The sequence below is a fragment of the Vanellus vanellus genome (assembly GCF_965231255.1).
Source record: "Vanellus vanellus genome assembly, chromosome: 5".
NCBI classification, from domain to species: Eukaryota; Metazoa; Chordata; class Aves; order Charadriiformes; family Charadriidae; genus Vanellus; species Vanellus vanellus.
This window is the reverse complement of record NC_138910.1, coordinates 65951824-65979577: the sequence shown is the minus strand read 5'-3', so window position 1 is coordinate 65979577 and position 27754 is coordinate 65951824. Positions and strand designations below refer to the sequence as shown.

At 40.3% G+C, this 27754-nt stretch overlaps 1 protein-coding gene across 1 annotated transcript; it reads right to left on the bottom strand.

Moving 5' to 3' along the window:
- On the bottom strand, positions 1–23282 carry LOC309672528 (vitellogenin-2-like; the record flags this gene model as incomplete). The annotated part of the gene is made up of 36 exons (XM_082484056.1): positions 1–119; positions 999–1160; positions 2556–2715; positions 3465–3562; positions 4645–4736; positions 5053–5239; positions 5734–5869; positions 6405–6543; positions 6949–7091; positions 7186–7398; positions 8493–8582; positions 9451–9501; positions 9996–10553; positions 10947–11122; positions 11213–11435; positions 11557–11701; positions 12245–12430; positions 12543–12636; positions 14397–14586; positions 14673–14792; positions 15042–15143; positions 15254–15378; positions 15677–15774; positions 15936–16153; positions 17123–17341; positions 17674–17799; positions 18677–18842; positions 18933–19090; positions 19211–19361; positions 19955–20103; positions 20187–20348; positions 20911–21162; positions 22673–22824; positions 22926–22946; positions 23063–23139; positions 23275–23282. 36 exons carry the CDS (start codon positions 23280–23282, stop codon positions 1–3), a joined length of 5466 nt encoding a protein of 1821 aa, XP_082340182.1.
- Between the last annotated feature and the right edge of the window lie 4472 nt (positions 23283–27754).

Below are 27754 nucleotides of genomic sequence, written 5' to 3'. Positions count from 1 at the left end.
TCATGCACTGCAGTCTTCATTCTCGCACGAACATGCTATGTGTGCATCAACAGTGTCCTGCATATCCTCTGACTTCTGGTCGAACTTTGTCTGTTTGTCCACCAGGCTGGTAGCTGAATCTGATGGGGAACAAGAAATGAAAGGTCAAGAGTATACTTCAGAAGTAATTTTGCAAGGTAGAGCTTTTACCATGCACTAGTCATTACAGCAGGCTTGGCCTCCCCTCGCTAGCTTACATATTTATATTTGTCAAAGTCAGGCAGAGATGTTCCAGGAAACCCACTTAATTAATAAGCCAGTTCTACCTTGAAAACTACTACTTCCATAAGGAGTTTTATTAATAATACATTTAGGAAATGATATTGTGGTCTTGGAGGAAAAACAAACTTGGAAAACAGACACAAACCCATCATCTATATAATCTATATCGATCTAATATAGTATCTTAGAATCTACAATATACCTGTAAAAAAGACATCCTCCTACAACACTGCACCTGTGTGTAGGAATCCCTTCCACACCTGCCCTTCTATTGCCAAAATTGGCTAAGTGAAATAAGATCACACCCAAAGGCACTGATATATAAAAATATACAAGGGGAGGATCCCCGTTTCAGGGTGCCACACGTGATCAGATGTGGCTGAATCCTCACCAGCTGCAATACAGTTTTTCAGCTGAATCACAATGTTGACTGTGCTGTTACCCTGCCCTTACCTTGTTAGCTCAAAGCACCACGAACGCGAGTTCAGTTTAGATTTTAAATTCTGGTATAATGAAAAACATGGTAAAATTACAACAGAAAAACATCTCTCTCACTAAGGAAAGATTTACATATTAATGAAAACAGGGGAAGGTCTTCAGTCGATACCACAGCAAGTCCATCCCTACCTGTGGTTGTGTTAGATTATTCACACGTTTCAAGTGGAATAACCAAGTCAAGGGACAATCTGTTTAGACTTTTGTGCAGCTGCTATTCAATAGGATTTCTGTTTACTTACCAGCTGGGAGACAGTGGAAACCAACAGTGACTGGAGTAGTCTTGGTGGCGGAGCATCCTTTCATACAGCGCAGCACGGGCTCTGTAGAATAGCACTTGGACTCTACACCCGCAAGCTGAACTGTCTTCTCAAGCTTCACAAGGGAGCGTCGCAGTTTGCAGGCTGTAACACAACCATTGGTGATAGTTTATGTGCTTGTATCCAAAATCTTCATACCTCCCCAGAAGGACCCATCTGCCAACACTGCCAATTTGCAAACAACTTTCCTCTATGAAAACTATATTTTGATCATAAGCAAAGCAGCATCCCTGACTGATAAGCTTTTCGAATCAGCTAATTAGATAAGGAGCTACAGAAAGTTAAATTAAAAGTTATTTCTAGATTAATATGTAGAAAAATAGTCTGATGTACTTTCTAATAAACAATTTTAAAAGTAAACTGGCTTACTGAATAGCTGCAAAACCACATTTGAAAGGGTTGAATACTCAGCAGGGGAAATAAAGGGGGTTTTCTGACCAAATAAAAATAATCACTAAAGAATTACACCATTGCCACTGTCATTCAGACACAGAATTGCTACAGAGAGAGACCAAAAGTCATTGCTGCCAGCCAGTAATATTGATCTCATTTTGGATTCCCAGGACAAGAAGTCACAAGTGTGTGAGAAGCTAAATGGACCGCAACTTATTCCAGACTATAAGATTTATTCTTCAAAATTCCGGCTATTTCCACCGCATGTTAAATGGAAGCACAATAAGTGGTCACTACTAACCATGGAAAAATTATTGTGTAGATGCGTGTGGACTCCATACCCATCTAAAGCAAGTTTTATGCCCAGTATTCTTTACAAAGCCATAGCAGAATAACAGCTGATGTATAGCTAAACATGTAGAAGCCATCTCCAGGGACTGAAGAAGTCCTTCCCAGCAGGACAAATCTTCTTCGTGAGGGCAATGTGCCTATTCTCCTTGCAGCTCTATGGTTTGCTGTTGCATCATAACCTCAGCTGAGAGCTCTGAGCACAGCATTGGATCCTAATCTACTGAAACACTTAAAATACAGCTTTTTTATTTCAACCATGTAATTAAGTCCCTGGAACTGCTCATGTGCTCGAACGCTTTGCTTGACAGGTTGCACTGGTTCAAGAATCGGGTGGTCAGCCAAGGTAAAATAATTACTAATCCCCATCTGATTTTTTGATGGATCAAATACTGGCTGGAAAATGCTGTTGTGCTTAAATCAAAGCATTCTGTATGAATTTATCCTCTTACATTTTTTCCTGATCTTCTAAAACACTTCAAAACTGAAACAAAGATTTTGTTTCAGCTTGGTTATTTAATTTCAACTGACTTGTGTTTTTTGGCTTGTTTGTTTAACTTGTAATTTCTTATTCCTTTCTAAATTGAAAAATACTTTTTATACTTAATATAACTTAATAATGAACCTCTTTAAAATGCTTTCTTCAAAATATTTACAGATTTTAAACTTTCCAAATAAAGTCTATATTTTCAATACAACTGCAGTAATATGATATTAAATTTATCACATCTTGCATACCTCCTGTACAAGGCTTTTCTTCCAAAATCCAAGAATGCCCAAAGCTCACTGCATCTTTAGCTAGATATCCATTGGGCATCCGATATTCCTGTTCACATTCTGCATCATATTTTCCACATATTCCACACATTTTCCCTGCCATCCATAAAGCAACTTGAATCTTCGAAAGAAAAAACAAAACAAAACAAAACCATTTCAAGTTAAAAAAAAAAAAGCCATGGAGATGGAGCAGATTTTTGCTATGAAGATCCCTTCCAGTATAAGTTAATGCGCAAACATTTAAAATCTCTTTGCTAAGAATTCAAAAGGGTCTGACAGTCAGATGCCAAACTCCCATGGTGCTGCAGTGTCTTTAACCGTCAAAGCCTTTAAAACCCACAGTGCCAGTCTAGTATGTTATTAGTAGTCTAGACGATTAATATGCTGAAGCTTTTCTCTGATGGATGTTTTTGTAGTATAGGTGATAGATACAGTATGGTTTACCAATTTCTTTCATTCTCATTCGTTTTAGTGCAGCCTTTAAAACATTTGTTCGTCTTAAAAGAACGGCTGCATTTTTGCCGATTCAAAGGATTATACAGCCGTAAGAACAGTGGACAGAGCTGAAAACTCATTTTCCCTGCAAATGCACTGCTGGCTCAGTGTGTGTACGCTCACAGGCCCATTTCCCAATGCACACCTGTACTGCAAGAATAACGTATTTTTGTTGGCCACGGATTCTCACTTCTCCTACTGAGAAATAAAGAGCAGGGCTGTGCAATCCTGTAGTGTCATCTCCTCTTTGGGGTTTTTTGGGCCCCGCACAGATTTGCTTTTCCCACTGTATACTCTTGCACTCACACATACAGTTTTAAGAGAATCCTATGGCAATTTCTCAACACCCAAGCTTATGAAGAGGAATAACTATACCCTGAATGTGTATCCGTCAAAGTACAGTTTATCAATGCCGTAGGCTGGGGCAACAAGTACAAGTCCTTGCTTTTCACTGTGGATCCACAGAGAAGCACCTAGAAAGAAAACAAAATAAAGCAGAGCAAAACCAAAACAGGCACAACGTAGCTTCTTTAAGAAAGAAAAAAGCAACTGACACATTTCTAAAATTTTCTTTTCCTTGAAATTCCTCAATTGTTCTATTCAAGAAAAAAAAACCAAACATCAAAACAATGTAGAAACGTGTATGAATAGAAAATAGATGTTTGTAAAGAGTTGGAAAACAATTTTAATGATCACAGATTCACTTGTTTTTCTTTGGGTTATTAACATATTCATATTTATTTCTAGAAATGACTACAGAACGGCCTATAATATCTGTATAGTTGTGCAGGCATACAGGGCCCTGATTACACTACTTTGGAGTAAGGAAATACAAAGAACACCGTGACTGTCACTGGAGCCATTTCTAGCACAATTATCACTTCCCTAGTACATAACAAATAAGACAGAGCTCAGCACTGGCAGATACTAACCCAATTTCAGCAAGATTTGGCCTAATTCATATACTACAGCTCTACAGTCAGGAAATACCTGCACTGTATATAGCCCCTGACTGCATAGCACAGAATGAAACAAGGTCCTCCTGTATCTTTCACAGAAAAAAACCCTATTCCTGCTTTCAGAGAAGCAAGGAGGCTATTTTACCAGTTCTCCATATTTATTCCTAGTGTATTTCAGAATGCTAGCCAATTTATGCCTATCAATCAAATTATGAAAAACATCAATATACATGTGGTGAAATTTAGAAAACTCTACTTCAAAAAGTTTTAATCAAGCAAGATTTTGTAGTATAACCAAAACACTTCTCAAATGTGGAACTCGGCAGGAGCTGCAGTAATGTATGAAGAGGAGGGATCTTCATGTTAGTTACATCTTGCTTGGTTTGGCCACTTCAAGAGCTTCACACTCTAATCAGTCTTTCTGAATGTTCCTATGCAGGTGAGTAAAATACATGTTCTTAAATATTAACCTCACAACCAGGGGCAGAAATACTCATTGAATACAAACTTATGGAATCTCTTTAATAGAGTTCTTTCTTTCTTTCTTTCGCCTAAAACGTATGTGAAAATGAAACAACAGAGGCTGCATCACTTACCAGAAGACATGTATGAAACATTCGTCGTGGGGCTTTCAGCCCCATCTACCAGCAGTTTCACCTGTCCATTCACAGGACGCATATCAATTTCACTGTTAAGGAGAAGAGCGTTCAGAGCCTTTTTTTATCCTGTTCATGCGCATACAGCGACAACGGCATTTTCCTGCTCACTGGGTATCCCTGATAAGCTCATTCAACTACTTAAATTACATCAGGGGTATTCTTGTCACCCAAGATGCAGGGTAACATCATCAGCATCACATTCAACATACACAAAAAGTAAATAAGGGAAATGCTGAAATGCCCTGGGCTGCTAACCATTGCAGTAAAGCTCAGATCTGAGCCCCTCATGTTAAATGTGGACGATTTAGTCCCTCACACTCACAGCATCTGGCAGGAGTTACTTACTGACTGCCAAGCTTGATGTTGATTGCTTTCAGGTTCATAGCTTCTTCAGCATTCCTCATCATCACCAGGAACTTAAGGTCAGAGCTGCAGTCCTGAGCCAAGATGTGGTAGCAGTTTGCCGGCATTGTGTAGTTAAACTGAACATCGTTAAAAGTTGTGATCTCATTGTAGGAAACTGAGCAGCGAGCTGGTTAAATAAAATGCCAGTGAGTACTTGCTTTTTCATAAAAACTATATTATTTTTCCATAAAGCCATATTGTTTTTTTTTTCCATAAAGCTCTTTTTATAAAGGCTGTATTATTCTTCCATAAAGCTATATTATTTTAGCTTTATAATTTTTCCGCTATGTGATATTTTTGTATGGATTACAGGGGCTTTGGGCTACTGAGTACCCATAAATTCTAAAAAAGGTCTGGAAAATACGTTCCTCTATCTAACAAAAAAATAATTTCCAATAAGTTTAAATGTTATCAATTCAGATAATGGGTATCTTGATCCCTGAAATGCTGATGATTTCTGTACTATATGCCCAATATTCTCTCCCAGTTGAACCATTCTCACATTATTACAGCACATTTCCTAATTAACTGGAGACAAATAATCCCAGAAAAATTCAGAAGGTGCTCAAGTAATGCAGGAGACTGAGGATGCCATGCTTCTGAACCCAATAAGATCCTGACCTTTCAAATTCTCGAGCACTGCAGAAGGGGCTTCAGCAAAGACATTCCAGATGGGAGGCTGCAGCTCTGAAGCTGGTATCCTTGGACCTACAGGGAGTGACAGGGGAAGCCTCATGGCTTTTTCATAGAGGATCATCTGTAAAGGAATTAAAAAGCACGTTCAAAATACACTTGTGCCAGGTATTCATGGCAAACAGCTGAGATCAGGTTTTTTTCCTAGTTGGAATTTTATTTCAATTTCTTCTACTGTGATTGACAAAGACTTTATGTGAACACAACTCATCTGACTCACTGTCCATGAGCTTTTTGCTTTTGCTTATAGTTTTCTCTCATGGTGTGGGTCATCATTCAGATATTATTTGGGAGAGAATGAATTATTCCCCTTCAAAGGTGGTTAGGTGAACACTTACGGGGCTACTACAGATGGAAACGAATGTAATTATGAGTATCCACTGCACTCTCTTTTTCCATAAACAAAATCAATCTGTGAATATTCTTGGATGTAATATAAAAAGGTTGAAAATAAACAAAAGTTGTTTTCATCATTTGCTGCCAGACTGATGCTTATTTGATTTTTCTTTCTCAGAATTGGCCCACTGTAATTAAAATGCAACAGTGCCACATTTCTACTAGGAAAAAATAAAAGAGTGATAATAATATTTCATAATTACGTCAGGAAGCTTGATAACAATGTCGCATGTCCTTGGAGAAGTTAGAGCCACTATCACCCTGGCTTGTCGAGAAGGATTCTTGTCCATTTTTTCAGATAACCCCAGCATAAACGCAGCCCCAGGGACAAACTTGTAAAACCTTCAAAAATTCAAATCAGAAAGATCTGGTGAAATAGAGAAGCAAAAAGCAGCACACATCCCAACCAAGTTGTCTCACATCTGTGTGTAAGTAGCATAAAGTGTCTTCTGGATCACTGGCTAGGTTCCCGTGACCACTCTCTGCTATACTGATCAAGTGTTCAGTGAAAGGAAGGATCTGGTCCTCAGTTTTCAGTAATCATCTCCAGTATAAAGAATTACTGTACATTACAACAGGGTGGCTACGAACTCCCACTCGGCTTTTACGTCCAAAGACAGTACTCGGACAAATCAGAGAATAAATTAATAGCCGGTACTTTAACCACTAGAACCTCAGGGATGGACACTGATTTTTCCCAGTTGACCGATAACATGAATGGAGTGTCGCTAAAGACTAAAACCTCACCATTCTGCTATGGATCTGACACTTGAAGGAACTTTAGGCCACTCCAGTTTCACTTGTACAGCCGGGTGAGCAGCAAACCGCCCAGTCACCAACTCAGTCGAAATCTTGTAGTCCTGGCAATTCCGGCCCCATTTCAAATAAGCCTTTAATGGAGAAAGAAATAGTCCATTTTTAAATGCATGGAACATGGTTTTCCTGTGATGCGTACCGCTGTATATAACTATTTTTGAGCCTTACCGCTGCCTTGTGAGCATTGAGGACTGAAGCATCAGCACAGAGCTTCCACTTGCTTGAATCTGTGAGGTTTGACACGAATACCTGCACCCGGGGCCTGATGGAGTCAATATCAGCATATACCACAAGCTGGAGGCCTCCTATCTTCTTATCGTTACGAATGCCATGAAGAAAAACTGCTAATACTGGTGTTTTGACATCTCCCAAAAACTTTGGCTAAGAAGAAGGGGGAGAAAGTATGCAAAGAATATAATTATAAAAGAGTTGCCATGGAGCATTGTAGATGCAAGAGCTAGATGGATAAATGAAGAATATGCTACTGAACTGCAAATATATGCCAGCATATGTACCACACATATACACACGCCTATAAACTCTCGTGCATATGTCTTTAATGTGCATGTGCCTCTGCATGCACAGATGGATTTTATCACTGCATTTTGTAAGAGCCAAAATTTGCACCATTTCCTAAGCTACAGCTGATACCGTGGAAATGTTCATACCATTAGGATACAGTAATGACTATGTGATTTGGGCTTCATTGTTAATACCTATATTTGCCTGTGAAAGAAAGTGGTCCGATTTGACTAGTAGCATCACCTGTCAGTTGTATTCACCACTCATTCTCACAACAATAACATCCCCCAGCTAGTGTCCTCCTGTTCAGCTGTCTGGTTGGTCTGTTGGCTTTCACCTCACTCTTCAGCTGTGCGTTCTGTGGGGCAGGCTGGTTCTGTGTTTGCACGGCACCCTAGCACAAAATATAGTCCAGGACATTGTCTCCACCATCAAGAACCTCCCCCCTTGACAGCAGGGCCTTAAGCATACTATGGCCTGCAATTCCTTCACTCCATTGTTAGGCTTCACTTCATCACTTGCCCCAGAGAGCAAGCCTGCACGCATCAGACAGAGTGGTGGTGAGGAGCCAAGGTGCTACATGTCACCTCCCGAGCGTGCCTTCTGCTGAGGCTCCTCTTTGCCTCAGCCTCCATGACCGATGTCCTTGCACTGGCACTGCAGAACCTCAACTTCCCTCCTGGTTGCAGAGGTCACGAAATCAGTCTCTGCAGGCATCTGTTGGCCGGGATTCCCACGAGGGAAGGGTCATGGTGCAAGTAAGAAGGATCCTGACCTCACTGCAGAGGAAAGTGTGTGGGGGAACTATGGTGCATGTCCCTCTCTTGATTGAGACCCGAGACTTGAGAGTATTTCTCTCTTCCCGTTATCCTAGTTGTACAATTACTGCAAGTGCACGGCCACTCTGCCATTCTTCCAAGCTATCAAAACCCCCTAAAAATGATGTAACTAACCCGGGAAGCAGCTCGAGATGAGGCATGACTGGATCTGGTAGAGGAGTACGTGCTGCTAAGTTGGTCAGCTGGGAGTTTCCTTTTTGGGAACTGCAAGAAGAAAACACATCATGCTCAAGAGGGTAACTTAAAAGCGTGCTTGAAGAAATTGCACTAGGCAGTGCTGCAGAGTGCTCTCATGGCTCTTGGTGTTGGTAAACTTGTGTTCCAATCCTGAGGAGCTCAATGAGTTGCAATATGCTTTGCCCTGCTTAGTACATGTGATCTAGCCCTGAAAAATCTTGTTTACCCAAATACATCTGACCCTTCAGAAGAGACTAATAAGGAATGTGTCTAGATGAGAATTCCCTGTGTGAAAATACAACGGGCCAGAGCAAGTCAAATTGAACCAGCCTCTCAATTCAATATGAAAGACCAGAACTGATTCATTTTACTTCTGGAAGAGCCTGATCAACTGGAGGACGCATTGAATGAACCAACTGAATGGAAGGGATCAGCTGAATGGACACACATAGCTGTTTTGAGGAACACTAATATCAAGTACACTGCTACTGGCTGGCTCACGCACTAGCACAAATTTTTTGCTGAACTAAAGTACCAACAGTGTGTACCAACAGTGATTCCAACCCAAAAAACCAAGTGATCAAAACCAGTCAGATGACCCGTGCTCTTGACGGTAGGATCTTTGTTCCTCCAAAGTGTGCTTCCCCAGTCCCTTGTACTGCTTTGGTAGAGCTTTGCATCTACTTTGCAGAGCCACAAATGGCATCATGTGCACAATACGAAGGAGAACACAGCTCTGTCTACGCATCTCAGAAGAACCACCACAGTTTATTTGGTGTTCTAAATGTTATCCATACTGTAACTTTCCTCAGCAAAGACAACAAGTTGCCATTAGGGTTCCCATTTGACTCATGACATATTCCATACTTGATTTACTGAGGAAAGAAAAACTCACCTCTTGTCTATGTGCTGATCTAAAGCGATACTGATAAATCTCATGATCACCCTTTGAAAATGATAAAAACAAGAAGATGAAAAGTCTCGGAAGACAAGAAATGCTGCAGTTAGTTACATTGAAATCTGAGCACTGGCAATTAAGGGAAGGATTTTGCTAATTATCATTCATGCATAGTGCTGTATGCATAGTCACAAGCCTGTAATGCAACCCTTGAAGTAATTTATATAAAGCATTAATGCTCCTAGCGCAAAATTAAGTCAGAAATATGCAATGTATATTGACAGAAAGTAGTAAATTGGCAAAAAATGGTTCCCTGACTGTAACAAAAGTTTCAACAAACCTGTGGAAACTTTTGAGATGCTATGAAGTAGACATCTAAGCCAATGATTACAGGTGTGTTTGCAGATTAAATTTTGTAATTTCGCATTGCTAAAATTTCTGTGTCAACTCATAATTTCCTGATTTATGATGCAAAGCCAGCTGCCATCAGGAATGTGATACACAAACATTGGCAGCGTTAGTAAATTTACTGACAAAGTTACCCATATTTTGGAATATCTGCTGCTGCTGCTGCTGCTGCTGCTGCTGCTGTCACCTTCCAGATGTCCTGAATGATGCCCGTGGCTATGGTGACTCAATGACTTCCTGCTGCTGCTGCTTCTACTGCTACTGCTGCTATCTTTGCTACTGCTGCTGCTGCTGCTGCTGCTACTACTGCTCTTGCTGCTGCTACTACTGCTACTACTGCTCTTGCTGCTGCTACTACTGCTACCTTTGCTACTGCTGCTCTTGCTGCTGCTGCTGCTGCTCTTGCTGCTGCTACTGCTGCTCTTTCTACTTCTGCCACTACTGCTACTGCTGCTGCTCTTGCTGCTTGCATCTTTGTTTCTCGCTTGCTTTACTTGATCATTCTCATCTTCACCCGCAGCCTTTTTACGATCAGGAGAAGCAGCAGATGATGAGGAAGAAGAGGAGACAGCCGAGGAGGCAGAAGATGAGCTGGAGGGATTTTGTGCATTGGGGTCTGCCCCAAGCTCTGGTAGCATAGTGTTTCCTTTCTTAGAAGGCTGCTTCTTCTGGTGTCGTGTTTTATTTGCAACCTGCAAAAACAGTTCAAAGAAAAGTGCGAGAGAGGCGATACATCTGGTTCTGTATTTACAAAGTTAAAATTAACCGAGTGTCAGACAAGCTGCTCACGTCAGCCTTTCAAGGAACAACAACTTCCCTGCCTCGCTCACTGCAGAAGCTGCAGAACTCCTGTAGGTCCACTCTGCCCAGCTGAAATCTAGCCCAGCATGGAGGACCAGTCACAGCTGGATGCACCCCATAGGATCAGTCCTTCCAGATGTGGCACTGGTTGACAGGCCTGGCACTGGCACCTTTCAAACTAACCCCATCCTTGTTTCCCTCATTGGCTCTGCACGCTGAACTTCAAATGCATGGCTTCATTTATGGGAAAATATTCCCCCTCTCCCATGCTCAAAGCCTCTTACCTTGAACACATTTTCAATGCCTAGAATCTTCTTCAGTTTAGCTTGAATGTCCTCATATGGAGATGACTCATCCTCTTCCTCAGACTCCGAATTTACTACATGAATTATTTTGGAAGCTGCTCTGGATCCTGCCTGAATCTCCAGCTGAATTTTGTCAATATCAGCATCTGTTTGAACTACACACCAATTCCACACATTAGAAGGTTATACTGCTTCAAATAGCACCAACAAACCTAAGATGACAAGGCTTGTGCTCAATATTGTACCTGGAATCAAGACTATTTTAGCTTCGTGTTCTCCGATTAATCTGTGCAAATACGTATTTTTTAGGAAACTGGCATCTCGTGACCTTCTGGAAAAGCAGAGCTGACAACCAAGACGATGCAGTTTGACGCAAATGTCTCGTTTATGAGTTTTTCTTCCTGTGCCATGGTGAAGATCCTCTTGAGAGCGATAGGCATGTTTCCTTGGCATGCTGTCAGCTCCTTGCTGCATTGGAGATGAGTATGTGAATACCACTGGGAGCATATCATAGGCAAGGGTAAAACTGCAGACATGTGCATCACGGAGATGGTAAATATTACAATATAAGCAAAAAGGAATAGGTTACCTTTGTGAAATCTTCACTGGAAACTCTCTCTGATGGTTTGAAAGGTTCTTCCACAATATTTGATGAAGCATCTCCTGGGAGAATTGAGGTTCTCTTTTCCACACCCAGTTCTCCTATATTTCTTGATACAGCAAAAGCCTTATGTCTGTTGAGATACGTGCAAAAAATGGTTAATTATTCCATCCCCTTTTCTTTGGATTAAATTAAATGCATCCCTGGCAGTATCATGTGACAGCACAGAGATATGTTGTTTGAACGTAGGGATTGTATATGCAACTGTAAGTATAAATATTATTAAAGACAAATAAGAGTCCATGACAAATATCAGTTCCTTATATCACAGGAAGTTTTCAAAATCTGGGTAAGTTTAAACAAATTTCCAAAACATGAAAGGCATTCATTTAAAAATGAAAATTAAAAACCCTAAAAGACAATAAAATAATAAACAAATAAAAAATTTCAAACACAAAAGAATAAACAAATTGCAATCAAAATTAAACTCCTAAATAGTTTAAGTCTCTTTTGACTTTTAACTCCCCGATTTCTCTTCCTTGGTCTTTATCCCAAATGTTCCGCTACACACTGAAAAGTCACTCTGCCTATCTAGAAACCTCTGTAGCAGGTCAGTGAATGGTGAACTTGGTAAGGTTTCAGCAACAGAAAGTATTCTGAAGTAATGCTACCGTACCTTCCAACCACTATCTCAGTTTCCTCCTGGCATGGATTTGTTTCAATCTTAACATTTTTCAGTTTCATGTCTATCTTGGCATCAAACTTCATTGGCACTCTTGTCAGGACCTTGCCTTGAATTTCAACAGCATGTTGAAAGTATTCTGTGTTGACACCCATTGTTGCGACTGTATGCACGTATAAGCTGAAACAGAGTGAAGCGGTCAGATGTAAGAAAGGTGCTCTTTTTTAACACGTGGTTCGGCTTTTTCATAAAAAACCTCCATCATTTGTAAAGCCTTAGAAACCTGCCATACCTTGGGTTTATGTCAGACCGAATCTGCATGGTGGATTCAAGGAACTGGGAAAGTCTAAAATCTCCGGTTAAAGGAGGTGTCATCTTTCCATCAACTGCAAACGGCAGAACAACATTTAAACAAGGTAGAAGTGAAAGAAACTATTTGAATTTAAGGAGGACACAGTTTTCAGGAAGAGGCAATATTTTTGTTAATACAACAAATGGCTGGAAAACAAGACAGATTTTGGGGTATATGAGATCTTTTATGAGTCTGAAAAATACTGAAAATATACAGAAAACTTGTTCTGTAGGCAAAGGTTCTTATGCAACGTATTGAAAATGGAAATAAAAATATAGTAAGAAAATAAAGAGCTGACCCAAATTGAAAGTTTGTTAATAGTATAACATTAAAATTTCAGAAAGATGGGGAGCCAGAAGACAGAATGAATGGTGGGCAACCAGGTTAAACAAACCCTGCTCTCCAATCTTTCCTCACATCAAGTGTGAGCATCTTTCTTGTAGTGTGGACCCAAAACTGAACACTGTATGTCAGATGCAGCCTCAGATGTGCTAAATAGAGAGGGGGAAATAATTTTCATGCCATCTCTGCTCTTGTTGCAGTCGATGCAGTTGGCCTTCGTCACCACCAGAGCACACTGCTGGCTCACTATACCAGCTTGTCCTCCAGGCCTCCCTGGCCCTTTTCTGCAAAGCTGCTTCCTGTCTGGGCAATGCCTGTGCACTTGCATGAATTACGCCATCCCAGGTGAAGGACTTTGCATTGCCTTTGTCAAGTTTCATCACACTTCTCTCAGGCCACCCCCTCCAGCCTGACAGGGTCCGCTGGGGTGGCAGCCTGACCCCCCAGTGCAGTGACTGCTCCCACCAATTCGATGTCATAATTGACACAGATTTGCTGAAGTCTTTTCTGAAGTTCAGATTGTTAAAAGAGAGAATGATCAAGCGCTAATGACAGAGGAATGTTGCTCATAACAAGTCACCTATTAGACTTTCATCTGTTGACTACTCTTGGAGATCAGCAGTCCAGATAGCCTTCACTTACTTTGTAGCCCATCCATCCAATCTGTACTTCCCCAACTTGGCTACAAGAATGTTATTTAAAACAAGCAAACAAACAAAAAATAAAAACCACCCACAACACAAGGGGCAGGGGTTCAAAGATGTTATTAAAACAAACTAACAAACCAAAACCCAAGAGCAGCAAAGGGTGGGCACATACGAGACTTCTGTAAAGAGCACAAGTGCATGTACTTCACCCTTCATTCCTTATGTGTTGTCAGCAGAAGGAAGGGTCAGTTTTGCCTGAATTAAAAGTCTGCTGCCCAACAAACAGTATGATCACCAAATTGATTTCTTGGTAATTCTTCATACTTGCATATCTATTCTTTTAAAACAGTGCTCTCTGTCTCTTTTCACAAGCCCTCTTCTCTTCCTGCCTTCACTAACATTACTGGTAGTTCGCTTTTGATTGTCTTCTGTTTTATTCTCTGTTTAAATCACCGTTGAATCCTGCTTAGCTTGTGTGGGCATCTCTCAGGAGCCACCGCCTTCTGCCCCCGTCTGCATCAGCTCCCCAAGCAGCTCTTGTTTTTTCTGACCTTGAATGCTGTGCCCTTTCTCTCTCTGGTTCCCCAGATTCGCACCTCACCTTCTCTGTCTTCAATCCATTCAAAGATGGGACAAAAATCAGCTGTTTCCAGCTTCTCTTCAAACATCTTCACTACCTCCCCTTCGCTACAAAAATTAGTTCTTTTTCCAACCTTTTTCCACGTTTTTCTTCATCCTCTCTTAGCCTGGCCCTCTCATCCCCTGCTCAGAGCTCCCACAGCTGATCTCGTACTTCCCAACTCACTGTTGACTGCCGCACGTGCCAGAGCAGTTGTGTATGACCCGTACTCCAGCGGCAGACCGGTGCAGGTAGGAACGATGTATCGCAGCTCTCCCAGCCACACCGGCTGTGTCCATTGTCCTGCAATTCCGTTGCGGATTTGGCTGGCAATTCTCTTCATCGCCGCGTTCCTGTCAGCAGGTTCTAGCACAGTCTGCAGTAAAACAGAGATGCAAGAGGTTGGGATGTAAAAGTACAATGGTGTCAAATCTCGCAAAGAAAAATAGGAGTCTCTGGTACCTTCATAGCCTGATGCAGGACTTCCTTATTGATGTTGACGTAGGCCAGCTCTTGGCCAAATAGTTTGAAGTAGGCTGATATCAAGGGGGTTTCTGTTGGCAGCTCCTTCCATCCCAGCAGCTAGGGAACACATAAGGAAACAGGCAAAGTTCCTTAATGCAACACTTTACAAATGGTAATTCAGCAAGGTGATCAATCCCATCACTGCCCAAGCTGCAATTTTCCATTGCTGGTTTGGTTTCTTTCCTGCTTTGTAAATAACACAGTGTCGCTAATTCAGACTGACTCCCTGTCATTGAGATGCCCACGAATAGCCTCACTAAATACACCTTCATATAACCCACACGTTGCATTACTGAGAATACCTACAGCTTTTCCAATCTCCTTTATCTTTTTGTATGTGGGATATTCAGCAAACGGGATATTTCGTTTCATGATGACGTCTGTGAGGCCTTCCACACGGACACCAACCTACCAAAACAGCATGAGAAGGAGAGGTCTGAAACATACTTACAGAGACAAAACTTTGTGGTCAATTTTAATTTTACTTTGTTTTATTATTGATTTAGGTAAATATTTACCTCCACCAAATCAGCCACTGACCCTGCAGAATATGCCATCAGCTTGGAAATTATTGCTGACGGGAACATCGTTCCTGGGCTGTTCATAACAAAGACATCTCCAGCAGCACCAACTTTATAGTTATCTACGGCAGAAGTAAACAAAAGACACATCTTTTTTCTAGCCATTCTGCTTATCATTCAAGATCATATTTCTGCAGCTTTTTCCATTGCCAGCTCTAAGATATATCATTACATAAATTTTAACTGATTAGCCCCAAATGAATAAATGGCTACTCATGCATTTTTAAGTATGTGACTGTCACATTTAATTCAATTTCTTATTGAAACGCGGAATGCCATATTTCTCCAAAGGACTAAATGTCTTTTAAGCAGGGATTTCTGAAGTGAAAGTTTCCTGGTCACTGAAACGCTTTTACTCACCGAAGTAACCACCAACACGCATGACCTTGCTATACCGGTAGCTCAGCCTGTCCAATTTGGGGGCCAGCAGCTTAAGGGCGATATTGCAAGCCGAAGATCTAAACACAATGCGAAAGGTAAAAATATCCTGAAATAAACTGCACCCCATCAGAATATAAACTGAATTCAATTTGTCAGCACATGCAGTGCTCGCTCACAGGAATGTAACAGAACTTATTATTTGCAGAACGTCGCCCAATTCGTTCCTGTCTCTACTTACATGTTGTACATGTACGGCAATCTGCTCTTCGACAAAGCCTTCATGTGGGAATACACGAAACTGGCCACTTGCAAATTGCTCTCCTTCATTGCCACATTAGCTATCGTTGTTATCAAAGGAAGGGCGGGCCTTGTCTCAAAGATGACAGCACAAGCCATCATTCGCACTTCGGGGGGAAGCGACGGGTCTGCAAGGATCTGAATGAGATACCCCTGCACCTGCAGAGAGAAAACGGTGTCTCAAATTACCAATAATAAAGACTTTTTTTGCAGAGTGGATCCACACGTAACTCGCAAGAAATGTGGGAGTGGGGGTCATTGTCCCTGCAGAAAGGTTTCCTGACATTTTTTACTGAATGGTTCCATATGATTTTATTAAGGCAACTGAAGGGACCATGGAGGAACAGCCCTGTGGAGAAGGGTGAGCACTGAATCTGAAACAAATGTCCATACATCAATGTACTGGGTCAACACACCACAACCAAAAAGACACCAGCGTAGCTTTTTGCATTACTGACATTCAAAGATTGGTGAATGACTTCAGAAGAAACAATGGTAGATAACAAAATAGATTAATTCCTTGGAGTAACGCCACTGACTTGGTGAGCATGCTTCACTATTTTAGACCGCTTTTAAAAGTGGAGCTTCAGCGTCTCACCAAAGACAGTCTGAGTGGATGCTGTCTCCTATAGCTCCTATATCTAAACCACGTGAAAGGCAGGAGTCTCGCCTGCACGCCACCAACCTCAGCAGGAGGTCAGTGGTGACTCATCTGACCTCAAGGGAAGGGCCTAAAAAAGGCAGAGCAATGTCTACATTTTGCCTAGGAGGTCAATAGAAAGTGTGTCTGTCTCTCCTCTTGGCTATCGAGGCAGGTTAAATTATATGTCTGACTTTTAGATGGCCAAATTTCCACCATATATAACTAGCACGGGATTTAATTGGTTATGACACATGACTAAAGAAACAGTGCTGATGTCCTTTTGAAGCCTCCTTCTGACTAACAATTATTACGGCTTAGAGTAAAACGTCAGCTGAAATATAAATTTGTATTACGGTGTTCTTAAAAATAATCCTTTTTTTAAAACATGCTGAATCCGCAGACACAATACCATTAAATTCATGACCCTTTACAGTATATATTCTTTAATTCGTGAAGTGAAGAAGTCTCTGACAGATCATACTTACTGTTTTGGGGTCCTTCCAAGCTATTTTTCTCAAGGCCATTATGGCATCGATCTGAATGTGGGTGGGGATATCAGAAGCACTGGATGAAGATATGGGAAGGAACTTCAGGATGCGCTTGATGCTGGCTGGTTCTCCCATGTTACCAATGCACTTCAGAGCTAATTTCATTTTGTCTTCACGGCCCCTGCTGATCGCTTCATCTGCCAGATCATGGATGGGCTACAGGCAAAGCACAGTTCAGTCTTTTCTTCCTAATGTATAGATTGCCCACAACGTTCCCCTTACCCACTGCAAAAACCAACTGGTTTTAATAAAATTACTTAGTAATGGCTTCTCTGAGGATTTTACCTTACAGTGTAAAAGCTGTGTTTTCAATGATGAAGCCATTATCTACATCAGTAAAATGATTCATGGCCTTCATTCTGAAGGACACCTATGAAATTTGTATTTCTACGTCCAGGTGCCATTTTTATACTGCATCTTTAAAGAATGAAGCTAATGTAGTGAACATTACTAAGCTATTAAGACCAACCTGAGAAAGAGCCACCCACCTGAAGAGCTTCTTTTGGACAAGCTGAGGTCTGAGAACAGTATCTATTGACCACAGAACTGTATCCCAAGCAGGCAACTTGCTGAAGCATGGGACTTTTCTGAATTCGAGAACTGGTAATTAAATCCTGTGGGGGAAAAAGGGAAAAAAAAAATAATTTGTATTTAATACAGTGCTTGACGTAGCTTTCAGAGCAGGAAAATCATCCGAGCTTATCTGAGGGGAGCAGTTTCCAAATGATTATTGTTCACATCCAAACAAATTAAATCAGCTTGTAGAAATTTTATTTGCAAGCTTCACTTGGGAGCTTAATTTCCCACTAATTGCAATATAAATAAGTATATATATAAGTTTACATAGCACCATTTTGATTTTCCTGAACTGAGTATAATACTGAAAATACAAAGATTAAAGGAAACCATCAATCCATAAGTAGAATAACCTTAGGACAATGTGTAACTCAATTATATTAATGATGCATTCTCACATCATATCCCTTTTTTCCTATTTGAGAAGAATATTGACTAGAGATGGGAAAAATCCTGTTCAGCATAATTTATTCACTATAGTGTCAAAATATTTGATGTTTGCCCCAATTCTTTCACTTGCAGCACTTTACAGTTTATAGGAACAGTTTGCAATTAAAAGAGCTATTCAAATGACACAACACATAAATTGCCATTTGTTTCAGCAGTAAGAGATTGAAGTGGACAAAGTTTTGTCTGCAGAAGGCATGACGTGATCCCAGCAAACCAAAATGGGAATTACCCTTTGAAGCTGTTATGGGAGAATGGCTTTCATATCCATGTAAGCAAAATGAAGACACAGGACTCTGTCTCCTCTCATGTATGTAGTGCCAAAAGAAATTCACGGTTCAACATTTGCGCAAAATTGGTATACATGAGAGGAGAATCCAGTCTCTAATGTACTTCATAATCAAAGGTTGTCATCGATTATCATTCCTTTTGTTATCAGATAGGAAAGATTCACACGGATTTACTCACTGCTGCTACTGGAACAGTGTCTTCATCAGCTTTCATTAAATGAAGAGCAAAGGAAACACTTAAAAGAGTCTGAAGGTAGTTAACGTCATCATTGCGAATTCTGGCCTTAATGAATTTGAGTGCTTCTACAGTGCCTGTTGCAGAAACTGCACTCAGCAGCCATCGCCTGCGAGCAGGGTAAAAAAAAAAATTCCTTAATTTTAGCTCTCAATTCTCAAAAAATGGCGGTTTCTTATAGGTTGATACAATGAAATACCTGTAGCGGGGTTTATCTGAAAATTGTCTCCAGATGGACTCAAGAGTATCAGCACTTGCTATCCGGCAGAGCTGGACGAGCTCCAGGAATCTGTATGGAACATCGTCGTGGAAATCTTGTTGGTTATTCAGGACTATGTGTTGCAGTGTTTCTACTATCTGTTACAAAACATGAGAGAGAGAGGGCATACATAGTTAAATCCTTTGGAATTTATGATCATTATTCTTTTATTAATTTTCCTATTAGGAAAGTAAATTGAAGACCTAAAAATACTATACCCTTTGCTCGGGGTTTTTCATCTTGATTAGCTGCAGTGGCATCTGTGGCAATACTGATGGAAACTGGTAACGAAGGCTTCCGTAGCTCTGCATGGAACTGTCTGGGGCGCTCCCCCGTTCACTTCTCACTTCAAGCAAGGTGAGTTGTTGTCTGCCAAGAGGTAAGTGTCACAGGAGGAAAAAATTAGCTCTCTTCCTCCATCTGCCTTGGCTGTTTGTTGGTTCAGTGATACTGTGACGGTATCAGTTTTATTCTTTAATTATTTTTATTACAACAGTAAAATCTTACCATTTGCTAATGGATAAAGTCTTCTAATTGGGAAAAAATTGTATTAGAATTATCAACAATTAAATGGTTTCTGAGGAGCTAAACCGCTGTCTTCTGAATAAGAGTTAACGACAGTGTAATCAGTGGTCTTATTTCTATGTGCACCATCTTCCTCCTGACACTATAAACTAGCCCTTTTTTAGGACAGAGCAGTAAAGTTGCATTCTTATAGTATAAGCGAGCAAAAGAGCTTTTCTTCTTCTCTTCCACGTAATTGCAGTGCCAAGTTCACCAGGGTACAAATAAAGAACCGTTCACTGAATTTTTAGGAGCGTGGAAACCCCAAGTATGAGTACACGCAGCTTTCCCCAACTACTGTGGAGCTCAACTCTCATTTCACTTCAATTGGGGGTGAAAGGCACTGCCAGAATCTATACCTATTGTCACTTCGTGAAGCAAGCCCATGTCCCACCTACCTTGCTTCCATGATGGCAACACCAGTAGGTTCGCTGAGTGGTGAGATCTGATACACCTGCTGCGACACCACTTCTGTGATCAGGGTACCACTGTCTGACTGCTTCAGTTTGTAGGAGAAAGCCGCAGTCCCTTTTATGAGCCTTCCCTTCTGGAGGAGGACAGAGAGACCCAAAGAGTGAATGGGAACAGAATGGCCGTGCGCGTAGTAAGATCTTTTCACATGTCACATACCATCATGTCGACAGGACAAGGATAGATGTAAGCCATTCCGATACTCTTCATCACTTTTTCCTGGCAGTTATTTTGGTCTACAGTTTTGGTAACAGAGACTCGGCTGTTCTTCCTGTCTTCCTGGATGACGTACCTTGTATGGCAAACACCGCCAATTCCAGCCTGTGCACAGCAATAGAGATAATGAGACTTCCCAATTATATCAGGATTTCACTGCGTGAGAAGTTTCATTGAACAAAGATTCTGAAGGAGCAGTAGGTGAGTAAGGACCTATTGAACCATCTTAATTATGTTTCGAAACCTGTTACCATTACCCACAATTAATCCTATTGAACTAAAAAATAAACATATGAACATTACTTTGTCAGGGGACTGAGTTTAAAATGAAAACGTAATCAATTAATATCAACAATGAACAAATAAAATGGATCAAGCAGCTGTATCAGGGAAGCCATATAACAAAGACATTCGTAGCCAGTAATTCTTTTTCTTCAAAGGACTGCATGTTGAGTCTTAAAGACAGATGTCTTAAGAACAATCCAGCTCTGATAATTCGTTCAACACATACGCACACATTTTCTTCTATGTGAATGAAAACTGTCTTTTTTTTTGTGTGTGTGACGAATATTTGAAAGTAGATGCAAATAAACAGAAACTTGAAGGAAGAGCACCTAAAGAGAACACGTCCTTTCAGTAAAGTAGTTTCAGAATGGAAAAAACAAACCTCTTGCAATTCATACACATTCTGTGACTTTTTAATGGTTATCTGCATCATGTTCAGTATTCCTCTCACTATGTTAATACACATGTCGGGGCAGTCTTCTGGGCCATAAATGTTGCCAATCCGTCCACTACTGTATTCAAACTTGAAGGGCCGGGTGAAACACGAAGAAACCATCTGGGTGATTTTGGAGGATCGAGTAAATGGGTCCCTGGGCCAGATGCCATTGTACTCCTCGAACTGTGGAGAGCGGATCTGGGAGGAAATTAAGGAAAGGTACTTATGTGAATAAAATTACTTTGGTACGAAATATGCAAACACATTGGAAGAAATCAACATAATCACTAGTTATATACTCTTTCCTTTCAAATGTAGGCTTAGAAATTCATACAGCAGTTTATTCTTTTGTCTCTTGCTCACACTATTGTAAAACCAGTACAAACCTGTAAAACCAGTATAAATCCTGTGCACTCAACAGTTGTTTTTTTTTATCTTACACAAGCGGTTAACATATCACTACTGTCTCCCAGGGACACTTTAAACATTTTACTTGCATTAATTCTATAGAAGAAAGGCTGATTCAAAAAATAATTGAAAAAATCAAGTAAGATTCTCCCTATTTTTTCAGCCTTAAAATGAATATTCTGCTTTAGGTGAAATTTAGCATTTTGAAAGTTTATATCATTCTAAATGTCAAAAAAAGAAGTTTTAGAATGCTTAATTTTAACTTGTTGTCTTCAAATTTCTTTTTTACTAAACTAGTTGCTATATTTGATTCGTATTTGTGAATTGCTTAAATCAACCCATTTAAAAAAAAAAAAAGATCAATGTATTTATAAACCTTTTTTTTCCCCTTATACCAAGACACAATGTAAATCAGAAGCAATTTCAGTAACTTTGGGAAAGTTACTGCCAGTTTGGGTGCCTCAGAGCACAGCCTGGTGCACGCCGTATGAGTTTCAGGATGAAGATTATAGTGTGAAATGCAGTCCGTAGCCCATAATTTTGACATCTTGTCCTCATCAGTGAAAGAAGATCTGCAGCTCAACTACAACCAGTGAGAGTTCTGTCACTAACCTCAGCGCCCCAAAAAGCAGCTCTGATTTGTAACTAAATTAAACAGACAAATAAAAGTATTTTTCTGAAACATACTTATTTCAGATAGGTCAGCCCCTATCTCCATTAATGCCGACAGAGGCATGATTTCCCACTTACAGATCTTTTACTGCATTATCCAAACACTAAATACTATTATATGCTCTTTCGTGATGCCTTTCATTTTTTAATCTTTCTTTTTTCACCTATCACTTTTTATCTTTAGCTTTTATCGCTTTTTACGTCAACATTCATTAATTGCCTGCATGGCAATGATTTTACATACCCAAGTCCTGGCTTCCCACAGAAGCTGGAAAAGCGTGTTAAGACTAGAATCAAATCTTAAACTCAGAGCAGGCTTGAGTGCCTTGAGTTAGAAACAACCATTTTTTAACAGAACCCCTGATTTTGGCACCTCAGTTTCCACCACAAAGTCTTGAGGAACACCTGCTATGAAAAATTTCCACAACAAACACCAGGTAAGTGACTGGAGGCCAAATTACTCATCACTTCTGAAACTACAGCTTGCAGATCATTCTCTGACATCTACAGCACTAAGTCTCCAGTTGTGTTTTCTACAGCTTTCCTAAACCACAGGTTGGCCAGATACAATTATGACTGTGATTTATAGTTCACCGTTGTATGGTAGGTTTGGAAGAAGAGGTGGTACCTTGAGGAGGTAAGTGTCCTCTGACAGCCCACTGATCTCTAGTTTGCTGCTCAAGCGCACACCGACTTTGGCTAAACTTTTCTCTTGAAGCCCGTTCAACACCCAGCCTTCATAGCTGTACAGGTGGCTCTTTCTGCTGCTGAATCCCGGGTCTGTGGGGAGTGAGAGCCATTTTCACAATACTTGCAAGTGTGTTCTAATAAATAGAAATCACAACCAAGTCACCAAAGAAGGTTATAGAAGATTTACTTACCAATGTCAAATTTCTGGCTACCTGCAAAAAGAGATGGAAAACCAGATGAGTAACATTCAGTCTAGATCCAATTGTTGCCACTGAACTTAAGGAAATTTTGGGAAAGAGAAAGGTGAGGAAGGCGTATGTAGGCTTACCTACGAGGGTGAGCGCTAGTGCAAGTATGATCCCCCTCATAGTGAAGGTGAATGGGGCTCTGCCAGATGTGCTGAGACTTTTATGGAAGGAAGCTCAGGAACACGTGGCTGTGTTCTGCTGAATTCTCAAGTTTTTTATCAGTTTATGTAAACACTTCCCTTTTTGCAATCATACTTTCTCTTCAGATGGAATAAAGGAAATCAAGTCATACCTTGGCATCCCACTGATTTTCTCACATGAGCCCTTTGCTGGATTGTTTAAAAGTTTCTGCTTATCCTAGTACAACAATTTTACTAGGTCGTTTACAATAAATTTACAATAAACACATTACTTAATTTCCTAGATTGTGTCACAGCTGGCTGCTGGTATTGGGTCCTGCCACAGATTAGGTTGATTTTGCCCAGGTTATGCTGACCTGGCATCTGACCCAAATGGTTATCTAACTGATAGTGGCCCAATTAGCAAAGTGGAGTCAGTGTCACACATTAACAGTGTTCTTTCTCATCCGTCAGCATTGGTTTAGACAGGTGGTGTCTCCTGTAGACAGGAGACAAGAACAGATAAAGCCTTCTATTCCTATATTCATATGTGCACCACGGCACATTTAAAGTCCTACTGAAAACCCGTATACATGGAATATATATATTTATTTAAATAAAACAGAGATCAGTGTGTCCTTTCAGCTCTGGTCACGCTGACCAGGAATATTATTTAAATGAACAAAGATTTCATAAGCAATCTGTAAATATTTTATCTTCCAAGGTAAATGACAGCTGAATGTGAGCAATTAAAACCCGCAGAGACGCTTAGCAGGGAAGCAGGGGGAGTGGGAGAGCAGGTCAGCCAGAACCTTTGCATTTCCTAAGGAGCCAAATACAAAATGCAGCCAAGTAGCTGGAGTGATGTAAGCTTGCAGCCAGCTTCATCACCGATGTACATTGACAGCCCAGGAAGGCATTCACACAAATGGTCTGTTCTAGAAATGGCGGGGGCATGGAGGCAGGTGGAGATGCACAAAACACGCTCGCCCTCTTTGAGCACGGTAATTGATAATCACAAAAAGGGAGAAATGAGTTCTGGTCAACCCACCAAAAGAGTTACAACAGTCTTACAAGGTGAGCTGGGTGGCAACTGGATTAACAAGAAAAAAAAAAAAAAAAAAAAAAAAAAAAGGCAAGAAAAATGCACAGGGGCTTCTGAGTTGGAGGGTACTTCTGGAGGGGTAACGTCAGGCAATGCAATAAACCGTGAGCTTTTAAGTCACACCAAAAAAGTGAATCCAATTCTAATCCAACATCTAAGACATACAGGTTATTCAGTCACGTTATTTCTGCTCCCACAATACCTGTGGTTATAAGATTAACCACAGGAGTATGATTTGTGGCAAACACTATTCTAATGACCACAAAGGATCTTCTGTTCCAGCAGTTTCTACAGTCGCCCACTAGCACTGCTCTTCCTAGGTTGTCAGTCCCACAAATCTTGACTTTTTCAGATAGATTTCCTCTGGGCTGTAAATCCACCTGGGGTTGTGCAACCTCTATTTTAGGAACTGTCATCCAGCTCATTGCAGAAGACTACATTTTGGGGGTGGGGGGGGTGGGGGGGGGAAGACAGCAGGAAATGTCTCCTTTTTCGTTATTATCCATCTATTACTATGTTGAAAGGAACAAACATGTTTTGTGCCTCAGGTGACAAACTTTTCACTATGATGTTGGCAAGCTCTGCCACACAATTGTAACTTATTTTTTATCATTGAACATTTCTTTAAAACAAACTTATCCGTTATGCATTCCAGTTAGTTGTACGTTTGTACAATTCAAAACTTGAAGAGAAAACCATGAGTACTGTGTCAGTGTGAAAACTACAACACAGTATATACTGTGTTGGATGTTTTTAATTTTTTTTTTTTTTTTTTTAATTACAGTGCAACTTTGCTGGGCATAGTGAACATTAGAGATCAGATGTATTGCCTGAAAGCAATAAATACATCATCAGATAATTTGAACATTTCTTTTGGGACCAGTGTTTTTGGATCCAACTATATCAACCCTTCATATCTTGTCCTCTAGTTCTCTTGGAGATTAGATGGGGTAGTGGAAGGGAAAAAAGTAAAAGCAAGAAGTCTTACTCACCTTCACACACCAAAGCTTTGCAGTAACTGCAAGTTAAAAAAAAAAAAAAAAAACAACACACAAGTAGTAGCTAAGCTAATTCAACATACACAGCATTGCCATTACCCTGTAAATACTTCTATTTTCCCTTCAAGAATAACCTCTTCAAATTAATTTAATCTTGGGGATTTTTTAGTTACCTTGTCCCACTTGAAATGTACATAGAATAACCCATGAGAAAAAGCTGATGGTCTGATTTTTTTTCATACACACGGGAATATTTTTATCCCGTTGCAATTGAAGTAGAGCAAGTCTGCAGAAACCGGTGGAAGTGGTTCTTCGAATTAGGAAAAGGGCTGTTTTGTAGGGAGAAAGTTTCCTCAAGTAAAGTTTTCATTTATTAATTTTTTGCTATATGGTCTGTTTTATAAAAGCTGCATTGTACCATCCTCAGCCACGGGGGATGAAAGGGAAGAAAAAAAATTAACAGCTGTAATCTAATCCTGGAAAGTAAGCTTTCATACCTAATCAGACTGATATTTACGGTAAAAGCACTCTCTTATCATGCAGACCGAAAAATAAGCAATGCGTATTATATTTAAAGATTTTGTGAAACGAAACACCATAGTTTAAGAGACCCATTCATCTTCTCAATACTTTGCGCAGATGGCTAACAATAGCTGTTTGCTAATCAGTCGCTGGCAGTCAGTACTTCTTGTTCCTTCTCCATTAGGACACTCCCTCTGTTAGCTCAAATATGCACCTGTGTGTAGTGACACACCTGTGTCACCTTCCTGCAAGCAGTCCCCACTCTGCTCTTCACAAGTCTGAGTAAGAAAGATCCTGAAGTGGTTTCTGACACAGTGAAGCATTAGAATATCACCATACTACCAACCAGACCATCTGCAGTATTCTCACCATTATTAGCAGTAGCTTCGGATTTAAAAGCTTTCTGATCGCTACATATAGAGCAACCCCAAAATTCTAGGCACGTTTTCTTTCTTTACAGGGACAGGACTGAATCTATACCCTAGACTGCCAGACCAGGTCTCAGAGGTCAGCTCAGGACCCAACTGCATAAACGCTTCTAGCACAGCTGGGTCTTCCAAGGAGGCATTCAAATGAAATTCCCCCCTATAACATGGGTTACAGAATGTTAAAGCAAAAAAATTAGTACAAAACCTTTATTAATTGCTAATCATGCAATAGGCATAAACAAAATAATAAATAGGTAAATTATTTTGTTCTCCAAAGGCATCTTTATCCTAAAAGTTACTGTCATGAAGAAAAACTCTCTACTAAAGAAGCCCAACTAAACCGAATGCATTGAAGTGCCCCAATAAAGCACCAGCGAGCACACACACCTTAATTCCTTTGGAAGAGCAGCAGCCCCTAGTGGCATACTGATACTACCCAACTATGGCCTTACAGGCCTGGAATAATCTACTAGCTTGGAAATAAAAGTACTTTTCTCCCACTTAATTGCCAATATATTAGATTTTTTGCTTTACATCTTTCTATGTTTTTTGAATATGTGTTCTTATTCTTCCATCACTAAAATTCAGGCAAAAGCTATCCCACATGTTGTGGGGAAGGTGTAAGCCCAACAGTAACTATAACACTGCTAAACCCTTTCAGCAGCTGACATGACTGATTATTGAGGAAGAACTGGAGAAATAAATAAAAAGAGAAATATGACGTTATTTGCACTGTCTTTCCAACCTGACCACCTATGCAGCAGAAAGCTGACCAAGAATATCATTGCATACACTCCTGCTTTGTTAAGGATGCTGTACAAGAACCGTACTACAAGTATCCTCTGCAGTTTACATTTGAGTTACAGCTGGAGGTGAAGTAGTAGCCAGTGTACTGAACTAATCAGCAGAAACTGCATTTTTTCTGTCTTAGCTTCTTGGAGAACTCCAGTTTCTTCTCTTTCCTATGTTATTGTATTTTTCCAAGTAGTTCAATCACTCCATTACATCAAATTCTGAAGACAACGGGCAGAACAGCAATGCCTTCTCAGGGAATGATTCTAAGCTTCAGAGTTAATTTCCCTCCTATGACCCCAAGAAACGCAGAAGTTTCTCAGACATTGTCCAAAAGGTCAGTTACACCATGATCAGAGCTACACACACGCGCTCACAGATAGATGAAAACCCAACAAGGAGACAAGATGTATTTTTAACGGGCAAGGAAAAGTGCATGCTTTGAGTCAGGTGAAGGAGACTTTGAAACATCTTACCTCCACTTGACTATTTTTATTACATTATAAACAAAACATGTTTCCCAAAGACTATGCCAAAAAAGATTCTGGAGTCAATTAGAAGGAAAAACTAAGAAAATACAAAACCAGCATCAGATTTGTTGACGTAGTGTACCGCCCTACAACCATGATAGCTTAGAAGTTTAGTGCACAGAAAACAAAGAAACCAGAGTTTCTTAGAATAGTATTACACGTTTATTGTTCACATTTGAAATAATTTGGTTCCTGATTGAACCATTGAAAGTCCTAATGTATCTGTAAACTGAGTTTCACTATAAAACAATTTAAAATGCCATGTAAAATAATATCAT